General features: G+C 44.5%; 1 protein-coding gene across 1 annotated transcript; it reads right to left on the reverse strand.

Annotated features, from left to right (window-relative positions):
• Positions 1-1,030: 1,030 nt before the first annotated feature.
• On the reverse strand, positions 1,031-24,096 carry LOC147013234 (tumor necrosis factor receptor superfamily member 21-like). Its single transcript, XM_085854901.1, has 7 exons — positions 23,767-24,096; positions 17,671-18,398; positions 16,495-16,685; positions 15,124-15,903; positions 14,739-15,001; positions 4,667-4,874; positions 1,031-3,845 (listed from the first exon to the last, which is right to left on the reverse strand). The coding sequence occupies exons 1-7, from the start codon at positions 23,806-23,808 to the stop codon at positions 3,616-3,618; spliced, it is 2,442 nt and encodes an 813-aa protein (XP_085711027.1). The 5' UTR covers positions 23,809-24,096; the 3' UTR covers positions 1,031-3,615.
• Between the last annotated feature and the right edge of the window lie 281 nt (positions 24,097-24,377).

The raw sequence follows: 24,377 nt of genomic DNA on the forward strand, positions 1-24,377 counted from the left end.
AAAACAAAAAACATATCTTGCAAAAACTTCGTTTTGGCAAGATAACAAACAGACAAACAAACAGGAGTGAAAACAGTAACCTACGTCCATCTTCGATGGAGGAGGTTAACAACAACCGACGTAACACGTAGCATACATATTTCCATAATGCTAACAGGGATTCTCCACAATAAATTTAGTATGGACCCAGTGGGCCATTGATTGAGCGATGGGGGGGTGGGTGGGTTTCTTTTCTTTTTCTTTATTCAAAACACCAGAAAATAAAAAAGACAAGCCCTCAAAGCCCAGTTTGCGAAGGATCCATCTAGTGTTTGGAGTGTGTCAGGACAAGAGGGCCCAGCTCTAAGGGAAGATTGCCATGGAAACCGCAGCCGAGGATTGTATAAATGAAAGCCAAGGAGGGAGTATGAACGGACAGACATTTGATCAAACCAGACTACAAAATCCTTCATTTTACGTTCATTGTTCACAATATGTATATCAGTTTCATGTGTTTATAATCAGAGGACACCTGTTTTGCAACAAGATGATCGAGGTTGCCATTCCCTTCATGCCAGTGACGAAATATCAGTGAAGTACCCCAAGTACTCCATTGCAGGTTTTCATTTAAAATGCTCATGTATGGTCAAGTAAAGGGATAGGGGGAAGGGTGGGGGTGGAGGGAGAAGTGAGCAGCTCTGCACAATGGCGAGAAGCACCAGGGACGCAACGCTGGCTTTGAGCCACACACTGCGGCGGCGAGACCAGGGCGTGGTCTGGGGTCCTCAGTCATCAGAACACCTGCAAAGGTGCGTGTTCATGCATTTCAAAAACTAATGCGGCATATCAAAATCCTCGCAATCAAAACTGAACCCTCGAGATCTGGATTGGACCGTTTAGCCCTTCCATGTGATCCGATGGCTCATGACGCTCAGGATCCACGTTCAAATCCCACAGCTCGTTTCCCAATGACCTTGTAATTCACATCAAAGTATACTTCTCTTCCACGAGCCTTCAATCACCATTAAAACATTTGAAACAAGGGCCAGGCAGGAGTTAAATCCGTTTATTTCCAGCATTCCAAACCACACACATACTTTGCTTACATACAGTACTGATCAGAACTGGTCAAATCATTGGTAAGAACAGGTTAACGAAACTCTCACCTGCACATTGTGCACACTTGCTTTGTCAGTATCTACCTACTCGAGCATGGCACACAGGGTTCGGGCGGGACAAGGCTCAATTAAAAAGAAAAACAAACATGAAAACCGCATCATCACAGAGCACCAACAATAAAATAAATCGCCTGCCAAGTCATTCTGAAAAGATCTTGTCCAAACTGGCTAAAAAACAAAACATTAGATATTTGTTAAAAGCAATGATTACATGCTATGACAAGCTCAAACGTGTGCAATTGGGGGGGGGGGGCAACGACGAGGAAACCAAACAAATGGTAATGTTAACAAAAAAAAAAGAAAACCCAACATTGTGCGTGTCGATAACTCGAGCAATTGTCCGTCTGTCTGTCCCATCCGTGCATCCCAAACAAGTGAAATGGGCATGACACCACTCCAGGGATGTAGAGAGAGAAAGAGAGAAAGCAGAGATAATTCTTCTTCAAAGTAAATGACTCGATTGGAGTGGGGAGCGTGATCAATGAAGATGATGGAATCGATATACATACCGGCTTTTAAGTCTCAGAACAAATAGGATTGCGGAAAGCGTTTCTGGAATGACGAGTGCCCACATCTGAAGGGAATATTCCAGAGGTCGAACTCATGGCGTGTAACTGGAAGTGTGCACATATATGGAATGTAAACAAATCCCATTTAAACTCAAACACCATCACCATGCTACTCACTGGACCTTAGCCACTCACCACCTCGAAAAGAAAAAGCCAACGGTAATCATTGCATCGGCATCCGAGCCAGGCCATAAACATTCCACATTAAATAAACTCTCCTCCCCCTCTCTGAGGAAACAATCATCAACTGACCTACCAGTAAGCACAAGTACCAAAAACACCCTGAGCATATCATCTGCTTCCATCACAAATACAAAAGCATCCTTTCCCTGCAGTCAAAGAACGAGGGTAAAAAGAGGATCCCATCAACGGGGGTGGGGGACAACAAGGTAGAGCGCCATTTTCTGTGCAAAAGCACAACTTCCATCGCAAATCTACAACCGTGGCAAATCCTCTTCATCTCATGCAATCTCCAACGTACGACTAACATTAGACCCGTGTGCTTAAAAAAAAATCCCAATCACCTTCTCTTTTGCGAAAGCCTCCCCTATATTACCAACTTGTTTCTGTAAAACTACCCTAGTCAAGGAAAATAAAATAAATGAACATATCGCCACGCTGGGGTTAAAAAAAAGAAAAGAAAACAAAAAGTATGATGCAACATCGACGAATGGGAGGGAGGCATGACCGAGAGACAAAAAAAACCCCCAAATTATAAAATACGGCAGTGGGAAGGTGTTGAGTAAAGACAAACGATTGCTTGTAAACTTGGGAAGTAGCGACTCGAGTACAAAGTGGTAATAGGAGAGAGAGGGACAGATAATCGGGTGCTGACTCTATTGTAGTGGAAGACGTGCATTAAGTAATGTGCTTTGAAATATCGCAGGAAGGTTTCCTCCCGTTACGTCCTTTTATCCACACCTTTCCCACGGTCGTCTATATCCGACAACCCACACATTATCCACACTGTCTAACAGGTAGAGTTCAAAGAACCCTGTGTGTGAGTTAAGGCAAAATAAAGAAACGTCAGTTCTGGTAATTGTAAAACAATCGCACAGCCGCCGAGTCCGAGAAAGGGCCACCCTGCAACAACAATTTTAACGGGGATATTGTGGGGAGAGGGTGTCGGGCATCACGCTCAGCCCGGGCAAGTTTCGGATTTGCAAAGCTTGCAGTACACGACGAAGCACACACCAAATGGGCAGCACGTGGTCTCACTCGCTGTGCCAGGTGTAGATACACGAGTTGGATTCCTAAGAGTTGTCAAGCCAGAGATGACAAACCCAAGAGAAATTGAAATTCTCACAAGTCAGCATGCTTTAGCTAAAGATTTATTATAATGGTGACGAGTTAATGCTTCAAATTCATTCCCATCACTCCTCCCACCCCTTCCCCCAAAACTAATAATAAATAACAAAGGGATGGAGATTAAAAATTATCAAGTTATTGTGTGCTTTTCAATTCCGAGTTGCTCATGCAAGTTGAAGAGCCATGCTGCTTGTACTTTGCTCAAAATCTCAAGCAAGACAATCGAGGCTGGACCATCACAGACAAGATGAGGTCACGCTGAGAGCTGCATGTCATAAATAAGAGGTGCTGACGAGTATTATGGTTATAAGACAAACTTCTTCATTGGTTTTTCATCGATTATGAAATAAGTTGGGGGAGCAGTGGGTGCTACGAATTCGGCACAGAAGAAAATGGAGGGAAGGACCGACACAAACCTTAACAGCTGAAAGCAAGAAATCTGAGAGGTGGAAATACGAAGTCAGAGACAGCGTGGTGTGAGACGATTAGGAGTGAGAAAGAAGCTTCAGATGAGGATGATATTGTGGGAGGATGATGAATAGCCAGGGACGGGGATGGACGGACACAAATGACACACACAGCTACAGTAGTTCTGGCAGATGCTGGTACAACGAGTCGAGAAGCCTCTGACTTGCTTCCCGACTCTTGTATCCGACGATGTCGAAGAGCTTTTCAAGTCGCTCTTCAGGCTGGACACACATCTCAAGGATGCGCCCCTCATCGGGTCCCAGCAAGGAAAGGAGATCATCGAACACAGGTCGTAGGTCAGCAGGCTCAGCCAGCACTTGTCGCACGATTGTGTCCCTTTTTTCTGTGAATGCAGATGAACCAGGTGAAGAACAAGGTGAGGGTGGACATGAGAGCAAAAGAGAAATAAAGAAAGCCAGTTGGACAACTCGTAATACAACTACATGGAATTGCACTCTACCGAGGACACGTGACCTCGGGTATTTGACGACAAATCAAATTGCGATTTTTGTGAGGCTCAACCCAGTGTCGTACCCTTAAAGTTTTATCAAACATGGAATATTTTATTCAGGAGGATGAAACATGAGCAAATTCATTCCTGTCAATGAGTTGGGGAAAGAGGGATGTTGGGACTGTGATCACAGAGCAGAAGAAAAACGAAAATGTACAATTTAAATAACAAGTTAACTTCAGATGCCGAAGTTCAATCAGAAGGGGACGTGGAATTTCAGAAGAATTAAATGGTTAATTTAAAAAATAATAAAAATAAAAATTGCACCCGTGTCCAAAGCAAGAGGGTCAGTTTGGCATTTTTAATATGAAATAGGAAAACCCTAGAAACGAACAAAACCCATTAGAATTACCCTTCAGAGCATTTTCGAATCACCAACCCACTCTAGATTAATACTTTAGAACTCCCTAGAATTAAACACCATGGGTTAGAAAGGTTATTCCTCATTTTTGACGGACGGACGGACATACCAAATATTGAAGCTGGCACACCGCTTAAAAAAAAAATTCAGAGAAAGGGGATGTGTGGTATCAAAAGGGGTCAAAATTCTGCCACGTCTGTTTATGTAATATGTAGATGGAACCTGATATAGCACAAAATTGAAGCATAAAGGTACTTCTGTGAAAGTTCAATGGCACCACTCGTTCCCTCACCTTTAGGAATGAATGAGCTGTTACGAACAGAGCCAGATGAGGAGCCAGAGGATGTAGAATCACTGCGTAGAAGAGGCAGAGACTCATCGTGGAAAGTTCCACTATGGTTGGGCCGCAATCCGCCTCCTTCTGCAGGACGGTCTGCAACGCCAACATGGCCTCGGGCCGGCGTAAAAGAAGGGAGAGGTCCAAGTTCATCGTGCTCCAGCTGACAGAGGAGAAAGTATGCAGGGACGAGATGAGAAACAAATGGCTAAACTCACAAGTTATGTGAAGAGGGTCAAATCATTAGCTTGGTTATCACATCCACTTGGAGTCAACTTACACTCAGCCCATGCAGTTCAGGCAAAACTCACCTCTAATAACGAGCCAATGAAGATTACAACTTGGAGGAAAAAAAAAACTTACAACAATGGCCATTCATCGTTAGAGTACATACCAAGGGGATGTTACACAAGCTTGCCTCCTACATTCCCACCACACACCAAGGAGTAGGCTGTTTCCATCCACCACGAAGAAATTTACTTTTATTTATATTTACTCCTGCAGTCCACCATTCGATGCCGCTTGGCATGAAAACACCATAGCCAGAATATTTTTCAGTTCAAACAATGTTTAGGAATTGCACAACCCGTTTGAAGTTTTGCCCTTTGGAGCGGATCGGTGCCATTCAAACGTTGAGATAAAGTTTCGCCATTTACCTATTATCAGTTTTCCAAGAAGAAGAGCTATTTATGACTGATAACACATTAAAATCTTGGAATTCAATTTAGTCTCTTTTTGGTGCCAACAGTTTGATCACATAAGTACATTCTGGTTGACCAAATTGTCAACACAGGCAAAGACCTTCCACTCCACAAATTCTAACAAAATAGCAAAAGTAAGATCGTCCTCTCACTTGTCACAAGTATTCACTGCCTTTACTGTCATTCAATATGCAGTGGGTTATTGTGCTATTTTCTTCTTTACCAATATATATATATATATATATATATATATATATATATATATATATATATATATATATATATATATATATATATATATATATATATATATATATATATATATATATATATATATAATCATTTGTTTTTTTTTAAGATGAAACTGACAATAGCGACGAGTAAAGTGTGACGCGCACAGCAAGTGCAATCTGGCTTCTTGGAGGGACGGAAGAGACCTTCAAGGCTTCCAAGCTTCCATGTCATGGAGAAGTCCTGAGAGTGCTCTTCCATTAGCACGATCGTGAACAAATGAGCCGGAAGGACAGCATTATAGTCAGGTCAATATACAGTTTAACCCCCAAAAAATTGTGACAAAAGGTTTCTCAACTGATTCTGGTAGGTTTTAGTGTACTTTATAACATACTAAAAGTTTACCAAAGTACGACTCCCCGGAAAAGTGTTTTTTTTCAAGATGGCTGCCAAAACCTTTAAATGATCATAACTCTGTAACTATAAACTCAAATTTGATGATCTTGGTGTCTATCCCTAGGTTTTTGGGGGCAAAGAACACATTAAGATCATTAAAAATGATGTTGGCCTATTATGTAACAAAAATCCAACCTTTGTCCATAGAATAAGTTTCAGAGCGTTCAGTTTTGAGTGTCATCCTCCTCCTCAGTATCGACCTCTTGAGTGTTGTTTGGATTGTCACAGTTTTCAGTTTGGCAACGGCCACATGCAGCAGTGCAGGGGAGTCCATAGCGTCTGCAGCTGCATCGAGAGGAACTGCACCCCCTTGAACAGTTGCGATGGATAATTTTCAAGAGTTCGTGAGGCGCAGCATTGTTTTGGGTCATAATTGGAATTAACTGATCATTTTCCTGTTTCCATCCCCATTCAGTTGGGTTCATTTCATTTGCCATCCCCATCCATACCATAATTTGAAAGTACACACGTTGGCTATGGAATCTTGTTGCAGGTGATGTTGGTGGAAGCCGTTCAGGAGTGACAAATGCTTGAGCAGTTGCCACTTTCTTGGTGAAAATGATATGGTGCAGTGATGATAGCGTATCATTAGACTTGCCACCAAAGAGATCAACCATCAGGTCTTTTCCAAGATCTGATATGTCCTCTTGAGATTTGTTTTGAAGGATGAATGCATGAGCACAGGACTTCATGACAGGATCAGATTTCACTAATTTTCGGAAGGCTGACTTTTTTCCGATGCCAAAAATCCTTGAAGTTGAATCACAGCCTGTTGTAGGCATGTACAAAGAGCAACTCATTGCACACATCGTCTCCTAAAGTGTCATTCAACAGGTTAATGTTATACACTTTGTGTTCTTTTGACTGCATGTTTGCGTCAGAACGGAAGTAGATGATCTCATTGTCTGTTCTAGAGTAATGAAGGAGCAAGATCAGCAAATCTGTATCCTCACCGACCAACGTTGTGGTGCAATGACGGGATCGTTCAACAGTTGCCTTAACGGTATCAACGTCGGCATCCCCTGGTGACTGAATGACATGGCATCCCCTTTTAGTTAGTGCTGTGCTGATGAGAGCAATCATGTCTGCCTTGTTTTTGTCACGAGACAAAAAGTCCTCCTTTTTGCCTGAAAACTCTGTTTCTGCAGTGAAACTAACAATAGGGTGCAGGTTTTGTCCTCGTCTCTGATGTGTGTTGTCTTTTATGGAGGGACCTTTACCATAGCCATCGAACACCACTGTCGCTTGTCCGTAATGTCTCACAGTGAAGTCTGCATAAGACTCAGCTATTGCATTATATGAGTCGCCTTTCTTTCACGGTAAACGATGGAGCAAAGAGCCACCATCGAGCACGTAACAATCTGTTTTAGGAATAGAGTTCATCACAGCCTCACTTGATAAGTCCGCAGCATGGTCTCAAATTGCCTGAGCAAGCTGAGGTTTGTCTGCTTTTCGAAGAATGTTCCTGACCTCAAAGAGAGCTGGAGGGTAGGGGCTGAGTTCATACGTCAAAACATCTTCAAGGGAAAGATATCCTGACCTTGACACCACAAGGAAATGCTGGAACAGAAGGGCAGGATCAATGGTACGATCAGGAGCAATCTTCACAGCAGAGATATTCCCAAGGGTTTGGGCTCTGTCTTTCCGCTTGAATTTGTAAGTAAATGCCGACTTTCCGATTACATCTTCAATGATCTTGTTCCCAACCGATTCAAAGGCATGTACATTCACATCTGGCCCAGCCACAATCCCATTGACAATGTTTCTCAGAGTAGAATCAGATGTGAAGGGTGAGCAGGCTGCAAGCTTTATCCGAATTTTCTCGAGATCAGATGCATCTCTTTTGATGCGTGCCTCAGTTGAGTCTTTGTGTTGCGGAGTTGTAGTATAGGTCAGGTCTGTGAAATCCTGCATTGCACTGTTGTACTCGGATGTTACAGGTGCAGATAAGGTCCAAAGGTTTCGCATGTCCTCGGTCATCCCACTGCCGCGAGTTAGACCACCAGTGCTCTTTAGAGACCTCATCAACGTTTGTTCAATGACAAGATCACTACTAAGCCCTGCCCAGCACTGATTGCTCCGACGAACAATGTGAAAACCATCAAGAAACTTTCGATAAACGTCTGGGTGCTTTTCCTCCAGGTTTCTCATTTGCTGCAGGTAGTAATGAGCAGATTGCAGGTAATTGAAGTGCCCAGCTGCAGCAAAGACAGTTAGGCAATTGGACACTGCCTGCAAATGCATCAACCAAGACCGAGTACGATCCGCCTTGATCAACATTCTTGCCATGCCAACCATACGCTGATAATTATGCCACAACTAGCTGGTCTTTGAGGTCTGAGCAAGTTCAGATTTCTTCTTCTCCGTTACCGTCTCGAGTTGGATCAAAACCTCAGAACAAGCAGCATCTCCTGGCGTCGTCTCTCCGCTAAGAAGGGAGGAGTACAATTCCTCGGCTTGATCCAGCAGTGTCTGAATCTCAGGATTGGCTTTGGCCATTTCCGTTATAAGCTGGCTATGGAGGCAGTCAACAAGAAGATGGCCCCTCAATCCCCAAAACATTGGTACAAAAGGTTTCTCAACTGATGGCAGCACTGGAAATATGGAAAGCCACAGCAGCAAAAAATCGTAACTTACGCTATGTGATTTAAAAATGGTTACAATGTGTTCATTTTGATGCCATATTGGATTTTGATGTTACATAGTAGGCCAACATCATTTTTTATGATCTCAATGTGTTCTTTGCCCCCAAAATCCTAGGAATAGACACCAAGATCATCAAATTTGAGTTGATAGTTTCAGAGTTATGATCATTAAAAGGTTTCGGCAGCCATCTTGAAAAAAACACTTTTCCGGGGGTCATACTTTGGTAAACTTTTAGTATGTTATAAAGTGCACTAAAACCTACCAGAATCGGTTGAGAAACCTTTTGTAGCAATTTTTTGGGGGTTGAGGGGGTATTTTCCATATATTGACCTGACTATTACCAAGACCACCGAGTCAGACACGAAAGGGTTTCATGACTGTCACAAAATCGACGCTGTGGTTTTTCAACATTCTCGACCTGCCCGAGGAGTTCTTGAAGCATGACCCCAGTGAATGGGAAAACCACAAAAAGTGAACCGCAGGAGTCAGGAGGTTGCCTGGTCAGGAAAGGTGGTCAACGACCGTACAAGGCGAGGCGTTGCACTTATCCAAAAGTTCAATGCTTCCATAACATGAAACGAGGAACAAAAGTAGTTCCTTCTGTTCATTGAGGACCACCTGAATGCGTTCTCAGCATCGACGCAGGCTGGAGCCATCAAGTGAACCAGGCCACAGTAAATGCATGGCATGCATGATACTCCCCGACAAACCCAATACCCCACTGTAGTCTATGTTGTGGTGGGTGGGCTGGTGGGGGGTAGGGAGGGAGTGACCTGGATGCCACCTATAATCTATATTATCGATCGTTAAATAGTGGACAGGATAATTCTAAATGAACGTAAATTGTTATCGGCATTTTGATTTCTCTTTGCCCAAGAATATTGTCAAAGTCTCCAAATATAGCATTCTCAGTCTCGAACCCTGTAAATCGTCTCAATATCACAAAAGTTCGACAACAAATGTGCTCATATTTGATAGCAAATTTACATGTCATATGGATGTATAGCATATATCAAAAATAGCACCGCAAAGCGGGCGTAACCCTCAGCCCCTTGACACAAACCAATTTCAAGATGGTGGCCATACTGAAAATCGCAGCACACCCATTTTCGAAAGGAACTCAACTCAACTTCCTCTACACCCAAGAAACAAGTTCCTCTACTCAACCCCAACACACCCTGCAAAAATGGATTTAATCGGACAAGGCGTTCTCCTCGAAATTGACAGAAAACAATTTCAAGATGGCTGCCGTGGCGGCCACATTGAAAATCGCAGCATGCCCATTTTGGAAAGGAACCTTCCTCTACTCAACCCCATTATACCTCGCCAGAATAAAATCAATGTGTGAAGCCGTTCTCAAGTTATTTTCCGGAAACCAAGTTCAAGATGGCTGCTCTAGCCGCCATATTGGATACCGGATTGCGCTGCATATCAAAAGGAACCTTTATCTAAACACCACCATTATATGACACAAAAATGAAATCAATAAGTCAAGCCGTTCTCAAGTTATTGTCAGGGAAACCAAATTCAAGATGGCTGCCCTAGCCGCCATATTGGATATCGGATTGTGCTTTATATCGAAAGGAACCTTCCTCTAACCACCCCCATTATACCGCCATGAAAATAAAATCAATCTGTCAAGCCGTTCTCAAGTTATTGTCCGGAAACCAAATTCAAGATGGCTGCCCTAGCCGCCATATTGGATATCGCATCGCACTGAATATCGAAAGGAACCTTCCTCTACTCAACCCCAACACACCCTGCAAAAATGGATTTAATCGGACAAGGCGTTCTCCTCAAAATCGACGTAAACCAATTTCAAGATGGCTGCCATGGAGGCCACATTGAAAATCGCAGCGCGCCCATTTTCGAAAGGAACCTTTCTCTATTCAACCCCAACATACCCTGCAAAAATGGATTTTATTGGACAAGCGTTCTCCTCGAAATTGACGGAAACCAAAAGTTGACAGACGCCCGGACAACGCCAGTGACGACAATACCCCTTAGCCCAATTCGGGCTGAGGGGTAAAAATCGCAGCACGCCCATTTTCGAAAGGAACCTTCTTCTACTCAACCCCAACACACCCTGCAAAAATGGATTTAATCGGACAAGTTGTCCTCCTCGAAATCGACGGAAACCAATTTCAAGATGGCTGCCATGGAGGCCACATTGAAAATCGCAGCGCGCCCATTTTTGAAAGGAACCTTCCTCTACTCAACCCCAACATACCCTGCAAAAATGCATTTAATCGGACAAGGCGTTATCCTCGAAATTGACGGAAACCAAAAGTTGACAGACGCCCGGACAACGCCTGTGACGACAACGCCCCTTAGCCCAATTGGGCTGAGTGGTAAAAAGTGGTTTAAATCCAGTAAGTGATCTTTGCCAATGACAATGATGTATAACAAGGTGGTATTCCATGCATCCCGGCATTTGCTAACAATTAAAATACCAACATGTGTGAAAGGAAATGCCATTTCTGTTGTAAAGATATTTTATTTATGATACACGTCTTGAACATTTTACGAGTCATCTCAAAATATGGTTTCGTATAATTACCTGGACAATAGACATACCTACAAGGACATGTAAGGAAAAAGGATATATCAGCTCGTATGGAGGACATACACGGAAAACCTTGATTGTGTTGTGCAGGTTCTAAATATTATTTGATTTTTAAAATTACTGTAACATCTGTGAAGCTAATGGAACTGAACGGTGGATTGGAGGTTGTTTTTTTTTTTTTCCAATATTTATTTATTATGAACACCATACCAAGAAGAACCCTCAACAAAGGTATGCTCGATTCCAAAAAAAACAAGTGCTTTAGGCACTACAAATCCCGCCAATTTAAGGCATAAAGTTATTTTGGGGATCAAATTTAAATTTGATACATCCTTAACCTGAATGTTGATTATAAGGAATAGAATAAGGCATATTTTAGTCTTAGTTTGAAGTCAATTAAACCATTTTAGACGAAGTTATGACCATAAAATGATTTTGACCTTTCAAGGCCACGTAAGGTCAAAGGTCATGGTGTCAAATGAAAGTCAATAAAGGACTTGATATATGTCTTCCATAGTAAACACGCATATTCCTAACCTTTTTTGATTCATAATGGAAAATTTGTAATTTTGACCGATGACCATGACCCCCAAAACTTCGGACCCTACCGATCTTCACAAATATGCATTTTCACTATAGGAATGGGTAGGATTATAAGTGACAAATAGAATAAGGTTCACTATTAGCCATCTTCCGTTTTTTGATGGTCACCCTTCAAATTTTCATTCCATACAGAAGACTAATTGGCTTTGAAAACAAAGAACTAGAATGGCACTCGGTAGAGTGGGTACCTCCGCCAGACTGAACAATTTACTTTTTGTATGCCACTGGATGGGCCAGATCTGCACCCGGAACGGAACCAAAATCCGATTGGCTTGTTCCTGTCACCGACCCAACTCATCCACCAAGTTTTGTCATAATCCATCAATAACATTTTTAACTAGAGGGGGAGCACTCGGTAGAGTGCAAAACCTCCGCCGCCAATACTGCTGGGTCACTTAAGTGAACCTGATATCCTATTCATTGTAGGTCAAAACGGATCAGACTCTACTGAACCACGATTGAATAAACTAAACTAGATCGACATGCATGTAGAAATGCCCAAAAAAAAAAAAAAAAATCGAAATTTTTTTGAAAAAAAAGGTGCAAATTTTTTTTTTTTTCTCTAACAAATTTGTTTTGGGGGGGTTGGAAATCACTTAAAACATGTAGAAATGCAAAAATAAAAATTCAAATATTTAACCTCTGCCATCGAAGATGGACGGAGGTTACTGTTTTCATCCCTGTCTGTTTGTTTGTGAACAGTATTACGGAAAAACTCTTGGACGGATTTTGACGAAACTTGGTGGGGGGGTTAGGTATGGTCCAAGGATTATGCCATTAGATTTTGGACTTGGTTCAAAGTCCAATATTATGGCCGCTATGTCGGCCATTTTGAAAAAAATATTTGAATTTTTGTTTTTGCATTTCTACATGTTTTGAGTGATTTCCAAGCAAAAAAAAAAAATAATTTTGTTGGAGAAAAAAAAAAAATTTGCAACTTTTTTTCAAAAATAATTCGATTTTATTTGAAAAATATTTGAATTGTTTTTTTTTGCATTTCTACATGTTTTAAGTGATTTCCAACCCCCCCCCCCCAAAAAAATAATTTGTTAGAGAAAAAAAACAAACATTTTGCACCTTTTTTTTCAAAAAATTTTCGATTTTTTTTTTTTGGCATTTCTACATGCGCATTGATTGGTCTGGAAGTCGACCCTACCCTATGTGCGAGTGTGGCAGGAAGCCTTAACATCCATTTAAAATAGAGTAAAGATGCTTGATCCCAGAATGCTTCTTTGGACACCAACCTGCAATATAAACGAATCACAGGTCTGCATGAACAACCTTTAAAAAACAAAGTTATATCACCTTGCCAACAACTTTGTCTATGGGGGTGTGCTGCAGTCTGGTGGAGAGCAATCGGTAACAAAGACTATGACATCTGATGGGCAGAAAATGAATAAATTGGTCTACCTGCTACAAGACTTTCAAGACCATAATTCACACATCCAGGAAGCTTCTCTGGAATGACCACAAAGAAAAATCCACAATTTTCTTGTGGTCATCCTCCAAAACAGCTTGTTGGATTATTCCATGACCTCTCTTGGACTTGCTCTATTTCAGAGCATGCTTCTCGTGTGAGATGACAATTGGGTATTCTTCATAATGCGAGATAAGTTATCTGTACAAACCACTTATACAAGGCTTTTCACCACAGTACAATGGAGAAATGTCTGATCACTGGCTGTGGAACCCAGGCAGCTCACATAGGACTTTAGTTGCTGTTAAAGTTTCGAAACAAAACTTCAGTTCCTTAAAAAAAAAATTTAAAAAAAAAGAGGAAGCTGAAGCATCGAGTCGACCTCTCTTCACCACAAAGGTGGTGGTCTTTCAGTATTTGACCAGCTTCATTTATTTTGCCCCGATTGCTCTCTCAGCAATCCTCCACGCTCCAACCCCAGAAGGTACATACACTTATTCACCAAGAAAGCCTCCGATGGTACAACACCTAAGGTCCAAGCGAGAATGAGCAGTCAATCGCTCCCCTTTTCCAGCTTCTGGAAACGCATCCCCCCCACCCCCCCCCCCCCAACACATTCTGACCTTCAGAGACAACCTACCATCATTGATAGTCAAAGTTGACCTTTTATGTTCTCCAAAGTCCTGCCCTATTGCTGCTCATGCAGTCATCATCATCCTTTTCTTAGTTTATGGCCCAATTGGATTGTCCTTTGTGAAGCACCTCCACAATCCTCGACCAAGGTCGCGAAATGTTTTTTTATTTTTTTAAACACTCGCCAGAGAGGATATTGCACACGGGTCCATTTGTCTGTGTCTGTGCACACAACATGCTAACCTAGGCCACAAACGCCACCTGGTGGTAGCTCGTATTACACGTTATCTTTTTTTTCAATTGAGTACTTCTATAAAGTATGTACAATTAGAATGCAAGCATGTCTATAAACTACATACTATAAAACATAAAAGTCCTGGCAAGGGTCTGCAATCTCCGATTGCTATTTCCAGTTATATTTTTTTATTCTTCTGTAATCCGTCAATCTATCACCAACTTGCTACCACTTCCTGAAATTAGGGGGTAAGAGGTTTAGGGGTAGAGGGGATGCCAACAAAACATTGTTAAAACATATAATGGCATTGTAATTCATAAGATTATAATGAATAAGCAGCACAGTATCCAGCAACTCAAAAGATACTGGGTTAAAGTGTCGTCTCACAAACACCTAATTTGAAGGCAAATGTAAAATGGTCGGAAAAACAACCAAACCGGTTTTCTTAAATAATTCGGGAACTCAAATATACACGTTATAAGGGTATTGGAAAGAAGCCAATTATGAGCCAGGATTAGAATGTCCTGAAGCATATTTACCCCAGCTGTGTCATCCATGATTGCACGAATAGACTCAACAAGACCAGGCCAGTCGCAGCGGCGCAAACCGCCAATCAGTTTGGCCAAACTGGCTTCCGGGTCGACTGCAGACCAGGAGAGGAGGGCTGCATAAGCTAGCTCCTGGTACGACGAATGCCGGGCCTCGTCCACAGCCGGAGGAATTCCAGGAGCAGACAAGGAATTGTACAGCTCTCGCCAACGGCTGCCCACTTGTGCAGCGACCATGTGCAGGATGTCCACACCTGTGGGGAAAGAGGCAAAATGGCATGTGAAAAAAAAAAAAAATCAATCAATCAGGTCATACTGATTTTAGAAAAATTATTTCAATAGTGAACCAAACTCAAGAACCGCAGCAGAAACTTACTCTGACCACGATGACCAATGACCCATTTGCGTGACGTGTCCCAAGCTGGTGCACCAGGAAGCGAGGGTGGTGGTGCCCGAGTCTGAGTGCGTGGCTGGGCAGCACGCTGTCGAATGACATCCGGACGCTCGGGAGGCGGGCGGTGATATGTGCGAGTGCTGCGTTGTACACTGCAGGCAACGAGCAGCACGAGAACAGTGAGAATAAGTAATACCGTCATCCAGGCCAGGTGTTCATTCAGATCAAAGCTCCACGTTGATGAAGCTGGTGATGGTGGAAGAAACACCTCAGAGGTGTGTTGCCCAGATTCTGGCTTTACCATACCGGCCGCTGACTGGGGACGGCTACGGAGTGTGAATACGTCTCGACTCGGTTGAGTAGGTTTCAAGCGGAAAGAAACTTTGTAATCACTTGGAAGGTGCTCAGAATTCACTTGTGGGCCTTTGATCTCTGAGAGAGGTCCTGATCCACTGAAAGAATCTCCAGAAGGGGTGGGATTTTGGAGTGAAAGAGACGTCTTTCCGAAGAGGGGTCCACCCGTTCGCGTCACTGGTTCTTGAGTGGTTGTTTCGAGCTCGGTGCCGGCCGGCACAGACGGCATCACAACAGTCTCCTGTGAGGCTTCGATCGATTCCAGGAAAGTGGTAAATTTTGATGCACCATGGGATGCTGAGGCCTGGTTCCATTCGTCACCGGATTGCCCGTCCTCAATCGAGGATTCATTCTGATGTCCCTGTAGCATCGGAAATCCTTCATATTCACGTAAGTGCATCCCATCATCTATGGGAAAATAAATTTACAACCAGTCAGTCAAACACTTCTGGACCTTTTGTGAAGCCACTTGTCCAGGACACATCTAAAAATATTTATTCAAAAACATCTACCAATTATTCACAAAAAACAACATATGACCGCAAAATAGAGCAATTCCTGGCGAAGGATCATCGTGTCCCAAGTAAACATCAAAACACAATTTTACAACACCTATGCATCTCATTCACAAAACTAGAGTTTATAGCACACACAAACCAGTGCAGCCTTGAGAAAAAATGGCATGAGAAGGGTTCACCGAAGAAAACCCAATACGGCTTGCCAACTTCAGGGCCAAAGCACTGCCAAACTGAATGTTTCATAAATGGCAACAAGCCGATTCGGGTTTCAGTGTTCAACATGAATAATTCAATAAAAATGTTGTAGTTCCTTGGTCATAAGCAGAAAGTTCCTTCCCCCTACTTTGTGCTAAGCATGTGGAGTAATGAGGTTGAGAGGGGGGGGCGTGAGAGGGGGGGGCGCGAGAGAGGGGGCGTGAGAGAGGGGGCGTGAGAGAGGATATTTTTTACATGCAATATAGGTTTCCACGTGCCCTCTCACCTTTGTGAATCAAACCTTCTTCGATTTCCCCGGAAGGTCTTGAGAATGGGACGTCACCGCAGATGGTATCGTTCGTTGCATTTCCCACGCGAAGCACAGCCAGGCCCAGTCGGTGACAATGTGTGCGGTGCTGGCAGCGTTTCGTGCTGGAGAACTCGCTGGAGTACGTGCCGTGGCGACAGCGATGACAGCTGTATTCAAGTGAAAAAGTCGAATAACAATCTTTTCACAAACTTGGGCGATCAATCATTTCCATTTCTCGTTTGGTTCTCAAAAACAATTTATGCGACTTTCCAAGAGCCACGCCATTCCTCAATGGAAAATGATAAAAAGGTGGAAACAGTCCTTGATATTAAAGGACAGGAATCAGTAGGAAAGGATTTTGGAGGTGGGGTAAAGTTAAGGGATAGAGATTAGTGAGTGGGAAAAGGGGGGTGGGGAGGTGTGTGTGGGGTAAAAGTCGGGGTGGGTAAAGGCCAGAGTAAAGGGGTGGGGTGTAAAGGCCAGAGTGAAGGAGGAGGGGGTGTAAAGGCCAGAGTGAAGGAGGATGGGGTGTAAAGGCCAGAGTGAAGGAGGAGGGGGTGTAAAGGCCAGAGTGAAGGAGGAGGGGGTGTAAAGGCCAGAGTAAAGGGGTGGGGTGTAAAGGCCAGAGTGAAGGAGGGGGGGGTGGAAAGGCCAGAGTGAAGGAGGGGGGGGTGTAAAGGCCAGAGTGAAGGAGGATGGGGGGTAAAGGCCAGAATAAAGGGGGGGGTAAGGCCAGAGTATAGGGGGTAAAGGTGTGGATGGGGTGGGTTAGTCCTTGATGAAACAAAATTGACATTGCCTGACTGAAAGCAAAAAGATTCCAATTTGCTAATGTGTGGAAGCATGGGATGTTTGCATTAAACATGCAAAGAAGATACTCACAAACCCTCCCCCCAACATCCACAAATTAGAATTTAAAAAACAAAGGGTTAAAGAAACACCAAATGCAAACACAGTGGAGGAGAATGAAGTAGATTAAAAGCGTACACACAATACAGATGTATAAGTTTGTTCACCTCGTCCAACTGGGCCACAATCATTTTACCGTTGGGCCATAGGATGACAAATCTGCATCACTGGATGGCTCGATACACAAATAGAGCAAGTTTCAAAGGGTACACTCAATGATCTAAAAAGAGGTGAAAAACATACGTGACATCTTGCGTTGCTGTTCCAGCCCTTCGAACACCCCATCCTGGGATGCAAACTCGGTGTGGTTGGCACCTCACATCCAACACTTTATAACTGCCGTTGGTGCAGGTGCATTCATCTCCAACACACTCAGCCACCTCAGCCATGATCTCACGGCCTTGAGACTCCAGGAAAGCGAGCGGATCAGCTGCCCAATTTCGTGTTTGGCGTGTTGCACCACGTCCTTCAATATTCACGGCACGAGGCCCTGCCCTGCCATGCCTATGACTCCCGCTTTGTCCTGCTTTGTGGTCGGGTCTGTGGGTTTTCTTTTCAGCCACGGCAGTCAAATTCCCTTCGTGTTTCTGCACTCGAGGTGATCTAGCTTCCCTCAAAATCTTTTGAGGAATTTCTCCAACCTTTTTGCGTCCTTCGCCCTCTGCGCTACTCCCCGTCTCACCCAATCTTTGAGTGTCACCATCTAGATGTTCCTCAATCAACGCCTCAGCAGGCGTAACCCTCTTCGGCCCTCCTACAGGTCCTTCCCCCCCTCCCCACCGCTCGGCCCCATGACGGAATATGGCCAGATTGTCACGGGGTGCAACCGCAGTTGGTTGGCCGAGTTTCCAGCCAAGACCCTCCGTTTCACTAGACAGAACACCTGGCTTGTTCTGAGGATGCTCCTTATTGTAATACTCTTGGTCAGCAGGGTAGCCAAAAGTGAGGTTGACAAAGAGGTAGCCCAGGGCCTTTAAAACACAAACACATGGCAAGGGATGGGAAAGAAAAAAAAACAAAAAACAATCAAAGTGCAAGTGAAACAAGAACTCGAAGAGCACTCGGTAGAGCGCATACCTCCACCACGTAATGCCTGATCCACGAGAACATATCGGGCCCAATCAATTCATTTTTGAAAAGTCATGCTATATATCGTTTTTTGGCCTCGTCTCTCAATGGTGAAGAATCACTTTAAAAATTAAACAATTATCGTATCCAGATCTTCACCAAAATCGAATCAATTCGTCCTTGCGACGCACCCGACCTGTCCACTAAGTGTCATCCGGTCATTTTTATTGTCATTTTTAGCCCCATCTTTCAATGGTGAAGAATGACTTCAGAAATTCTAGTAGTCAGATCCAGATATTCACCAAAATCTAATCAGTTCGTCCTCGTCACACACCCATCCCGTCCACAACTTATTGAGATATCCTGTACACAGACAAAAAAAGGGGTGAAAACATAACCTCCTTCACCTTCGGTGGCGGAGGTAAATATTGCTCCGGTCAAACCTACACACGAGCAAAACCAGCATCTCGAGCACTAATAAGCATGGATGATGGGAGGCATGATCTTGGCATCCAGGACCAACGGAAAACTCCACCCATAAGCTGGCACACCCCGGGCCGACCAAAAATAACAATCATTTGAAGAACGACAGACCCTGCACAACCACACCCTACAAAATCCCTCCAACCGTGCATCTCACATCAAACCACGGCACGACGTTGAACGCAATCCAAGTGCTAACTGGAAAGCATTTCAAAATGCAAAGCCCGTCTGCGTTTGCTCAGATTTCCACATTCTCAGAAATAAGGTTCGTTGAAAAATTTGACAAAAGCTCAAAATGGTAACACACGCACACACATACCGAGGCTGACATTCCAGCTTTGCACCCCAGGTACTTCTCTGTCAGATTAGGTAATGACAGGTACATCGTGTGGTGGAAACGCAAAGGGGGGGAGGATATTTTAACAATGATGCAATTAATAATGTCCATATATATATATATATAAATATATATATATATATATATATATATATATATATATATATATATATATATATAAATATATATATATATATATAAATATATATGCAGCATCAGCAGAAGTCTAAGTGTATCCTCTTCATGAAATGAGACACCAGGAAGTAAATAAGGGAAGGCTACACAAGGAGAGAGACAAAGCAACCAAGCTTAAGGAAAGCAGAGTAAACAATGTTCCCTTGAAACATTCTGGTTGTGACTGCGGAGCAGCGTGACCTTTATCTCCAGCATGGTTGTGGTAATTTGCGAAGTGCGGAGCAATTGGCAACAATGAGCCCTCGCAAGGCCATGCAACAATCGATCAACAGAGTGGTCCGTGTTGTGCCAACGTGGCACGAGGATACTCCTGCTGCGGAAAGCCCGATTCAGCAGATACTTCGATATTTTAAAGATAAGGACAGATTGCCTTTAAAAAAAAAAACACAACGAAGAGAAAAAATAAATATAAAAATGAAAAGATAGGAATAAAATGGTTCAAGTTATCCAACGTAAATGAACACAAGATGCCGACGTTTCGGGCTTTACCCTCCTTCGGAGCAAAAAGGAGAGATTGCCCTAACTTGGTACCAATCTCCCATGGAGTTGTTGGCATCGTGGCTGAGAATGCCCTTTGAGAACGCGTTTCGTTGAAAGAGACTGGGTAGGGGTGAAGCCACACCTTGCTCGATTACGACTTTAGAGCGAGGCCAGTAATGGCTCCACATGGTACACAGCACCATTCGCAATCTACAAAATGTCACATTGTAACAGCATCACATGTACCCTCACTATAGCAAATTACAACCGTTCATTGCGCCTTCTTTTGGGATCCAGACTGGCAGGGTAAACAAAATTAAAAATACCAGCACGTGTACAGAAAGCCGAATAATGGTGCAATGGCGAGGTGCAACCCCCAAGACCACTCGCTATCCAGAGTATCTCTCTGTTAAACACTCCACCAAAGGGCATTTCCAGCCGTGACATCAGCATTTAGATGAGCATGGTAACAAGCCAAAAGAATGCCGTTGTCATAAAAAGACACAAGTCTACAAAAAACTCAACCCCTTACAGAAAACCCCAAAAACATTATTGACAATTAACCTTTGTCCAATTACGGTTCAGGAAAGAAGACGATGAAAACAATATTCCAATCACTCATCAAGATGAGCATGACAAACATTATAAAAGATTGTAATTAGCAAATGTGAGTTCACAGATAGAGCGGGAGAGGGTGGAGAGGGCAAGCAAAGGTGGGGAGGGGGGAGGAGGGCAAAGGTGGGGAGGGGGGAGAATGTGGGCAAAGGTGGGGAGGGGGGAAGAGCTGTGGGGGAGGGCAGAGGACGGAGAGGGCAGTGGGGGAGGGGTAGGGAAGATGAAGGGGCAAAGGGGTGGGGGTGAGGGACAGGCAAATGACGTTATTTGGATCTCTTTGCTGATGACTCCACCCTCTGCCGTACCATCGGTCATCCCTGAGACCGGCAAGTAGCAGCTTGTTCGCTCACTGCTGATCTGGATAAAATCACAAACTGGTCCAACACGTGGAACATGTCTTTCAATCCGGACAAATCTCACACTCTCACTATGTCTCTTCAAAAGGACCGTTTAGAACCCACCCCCCCCCATCCACTTTCTCAACAATACTCTGGGGGAAGTCCTTTCTTTCAAGCTTCTGGGTCTCACTATCTGCCATGACCTTTCCTGGGAAAGTCACATTTCCAACCTCGCCTCCAAAGCCAGTCACTGACTGGGAATCCTCCGTCGTGCAAAGTCCTTCCTCAGCTCCTGACCACTTACAAAGCTTTCGTCTGCAGCCTGATGGAGTACTGCTCTCCCCTCTGGGCTGGTGCTCCTGCCTCCCACCTTTCTCGACTTCACGCTGTAGAAACCAAGGCATTTCGGATCATTGGCATCTCCCGCAATGAAACTGTCTTTGGGCCTCTCACTCAATCACCGCAGGTTGGTCGGCAGACTTTCTGTCTTCTACCGTCTCCTCAAAAGCCTCGCCCCCCTACTCTCTCTGCGATTTGTCCCCACCACATTTCCGCAGGGCGCTCAAGGTCCGCCAACAACCCCCTTCTGGTAAAACTACAAAAATCGCCAATCACTGCTCATCTTCACTCTTTCATTCCTCCTTTTTCCCGCCTTTGTAATAAAAACTTCCTCACTCTATTCAATCCCATTCTTCCCTCCAAGCCTTCAAAACAGCTGTTCACCACCACCTCTTATCATCCCCCATCCAAATCCTTGATATTTTCTACCCCCGATAATCCACCCCAAACCCACCTCCTTCAAATTCCCTGCTTTCCTTCCTGAAAGTCCAAGTAATGTCCATCCTCTATTCCCCATGTTCCCCGTCCCATCCCTCTCCCTTCCACAGATCTCCTAATGTCTCTGTTCCCCACTATTTTGTCCTTCCCACACCCTCCCCTCTTGTCTCATGCCCCCCGTGCTGTGCGTTAGCTCACATTCGAGCCTTGACAAGGTATACAAAAAAAGGTGGGGAGGGGGGAGAACGCGGGCCAAGGTGGCGAGGAGGGAGAAGGCGGGCAAAGGTGGGAAGGGGGGAGAAGGTGGGCAAAGGGAGGTGAGAGAAGGCAGGCAAAAGTGGGGAGGGGGGAGAATGCGGGCAAAAGGTGGGGAGGGGAGAGAGCTGTTGGGGGGGGAGGATGGAGAGGGCAGTGGGGGAGGGGTATGGAAGATGAAGGGGCAAAGGGGGTGGGGGTGAGGGACAGGCAAACATGACGTTATTTGGATTCCTTAATAACCTCCGCCACTGCAGGTGAAGGAGGTTATGTTTTCACCCCTGTGTGTTGGGTGGTCGCTAGACCACCGTTATTCTCAGGTTTTCCGTCTGTCTGTTTGTATGTAATGGACAGCTCTGGAGGCCAGAGGAGTCAACCGATTTTGATGAAACTTGACTGGTAGGTTCATACCAGGATCTCGTTGTATGCTTTTGAGCACCGTTGTTATGGACGCCACTGTTGCCTAGTAACGGGACTTTGAAATTTTTGAAAAAAAATCCGAAAAATCTTTATATATATATATATATATATATATATATATATATATATATATATATATATATATATATATATATATATATATATATATATATATATATACACATATTTTTTCGAAAATTAAAAATCGGCTTCTGCGCTTTTATGCGCACTATAATCAAGCTCTTGTCAAAGAATTTTCAGCCCGATCCGTCAAAAACTGTATGACTAGTTTGTAATTATGTAGCGACCACCCGCGTCGCCTCCCGGCTTGTTTGTTTGTCTGTGTCCAGGATGTCTCATAAAGTTGTGGACGGCTCCGGACGAAATTTTGTGGCCAGGTTCGGTGTGTGACAAGGACGAACTGATTCGATGTTGGTGAAGATCCGGATCCGGATTCGACTACTCGAATTTTTTTTTTTAAAGCGATTCTTCACCATTCAGAGATCGGGTGAAACCGATAGAGGACTGTATAGCATGATATCTCAAACACGTATTGGGGCCGATATGTTCTCGTGGATCACGTGGTGGTATTAAAAAGGTATCACGTGGTGGAGGTATGCTCTCTACCGAATGCTCTTCTAGTTAAGTTGAGAACTGTGAACGTTACGGGCAGTTTGTCCACATTGTGAAGTGGTGTTTGGACATTAGCAAGCAAGCGCACGCGCGCGCACGCACGCACGCACGCACACACACACACACACACACACACACACACACACACACACACACACACACACACACACACACACACACACACACACACACACACACACACACACACACACACACACACACACACGGATGAACGATTGAACGATCATTAAACGAAGTTTCTGAAACTACGTTGGGGAGGGGGGGGGGTTAGATGGTTGGGGGGTGGGGGTGAGAGGGTTGGGGGGGGGAATCTGCCATTTTGTCCATATGGTCATTCTTGGTTCAACCATGTGCTGAGGAAGCACATGAACACTCGTTTTATATTTGAAATACTTGGAACGCACCACCACCACCACCACCCCTTATTAACTCCCAAAACACAACAACAACAAAATAAACCAAATAATCGGTTAAAAACACTTCCATTCCGCACAAACAGTTCGCGTTCCCCCTCATATTAAATAAAACAACTTGGCACCATTGGGGTGCTGAGAGCCTCTCCGCACTCAGGACGCGGGGTCCACACGCCTGAAACACGTCACAGAGGATATTCAAACTCGCGACAACAACAATCGTCCCCAAACATCGCTGTGCATCACAGGACAACGCTCTCCGAAGCGCACGTGGGTGCACGGACAACCGAGGGCCAAGACTCACCGGCAGGAAGCCGGCAGCTGGGAGCCGAAGCCGGAGCCGCATGGCCGGCCACGGGATTCAGGAGGGAGGGAGTGCGGGTTTTGATCAGTTCGGCCGGCGGTGTTGGAGAGGGGAAGAAGGAACAGGGAGAGCAGAACCCGAAGCGGTTACGTGTTTCTGAGCCCGCAATCCGCGAGCGCCGTCCCGCCTGAGTCGAAGCCGTGCCGTTGTGAACGTTTCATGATGAACGAGGACGGAGAGTCGGCCGTCGAGTGACGAGAAAGAGGAAGCGCCGGCTTCGATGGCCGCTGGAACAGTCGATGGGTGGAGGAGGAAGTGATGGAGGGAGGAGGAAGTGGGCGTGGTCAGTCGATGGTGAGGAAGGAAGTGGGCGTGGTCAGTCGATGGGATGAGGAATGAAATGGAGAGAGCACGAAGTGGGCGTGGTCAATCGATGGGGTGGGGGAGGAAGTGATGGAGGGAGCACGAAGTGGGCGTGGTCAATCGATGGGGTGGGGGAGGAAGTGATGGAGGAAGCACGAAGTGGGCGTGGTCACACGTTCAAATCTATGGGAACCCGCAGCACCAAGTCACCAACGGCTTCAGCACCCAAAGTGCTTGTGATAAAGCGG

The sequence above is a fragment of the Eptatretus burgeri genome, chromosome 14 (assembly GCF_056783735.1).
Source record: "Eptatretus burgeri isolate ZD-2024b chromosome 14, Ebu_testis_v1, whole genome shotgun sequence".
In the NCBI taxonomy this organism is placed as follows: Eukaryota; Metazoa; Chordata; class Myxini; order Myxiniformes; family Myxinidae; genus Eptatretus; species Eptatretus burgeri.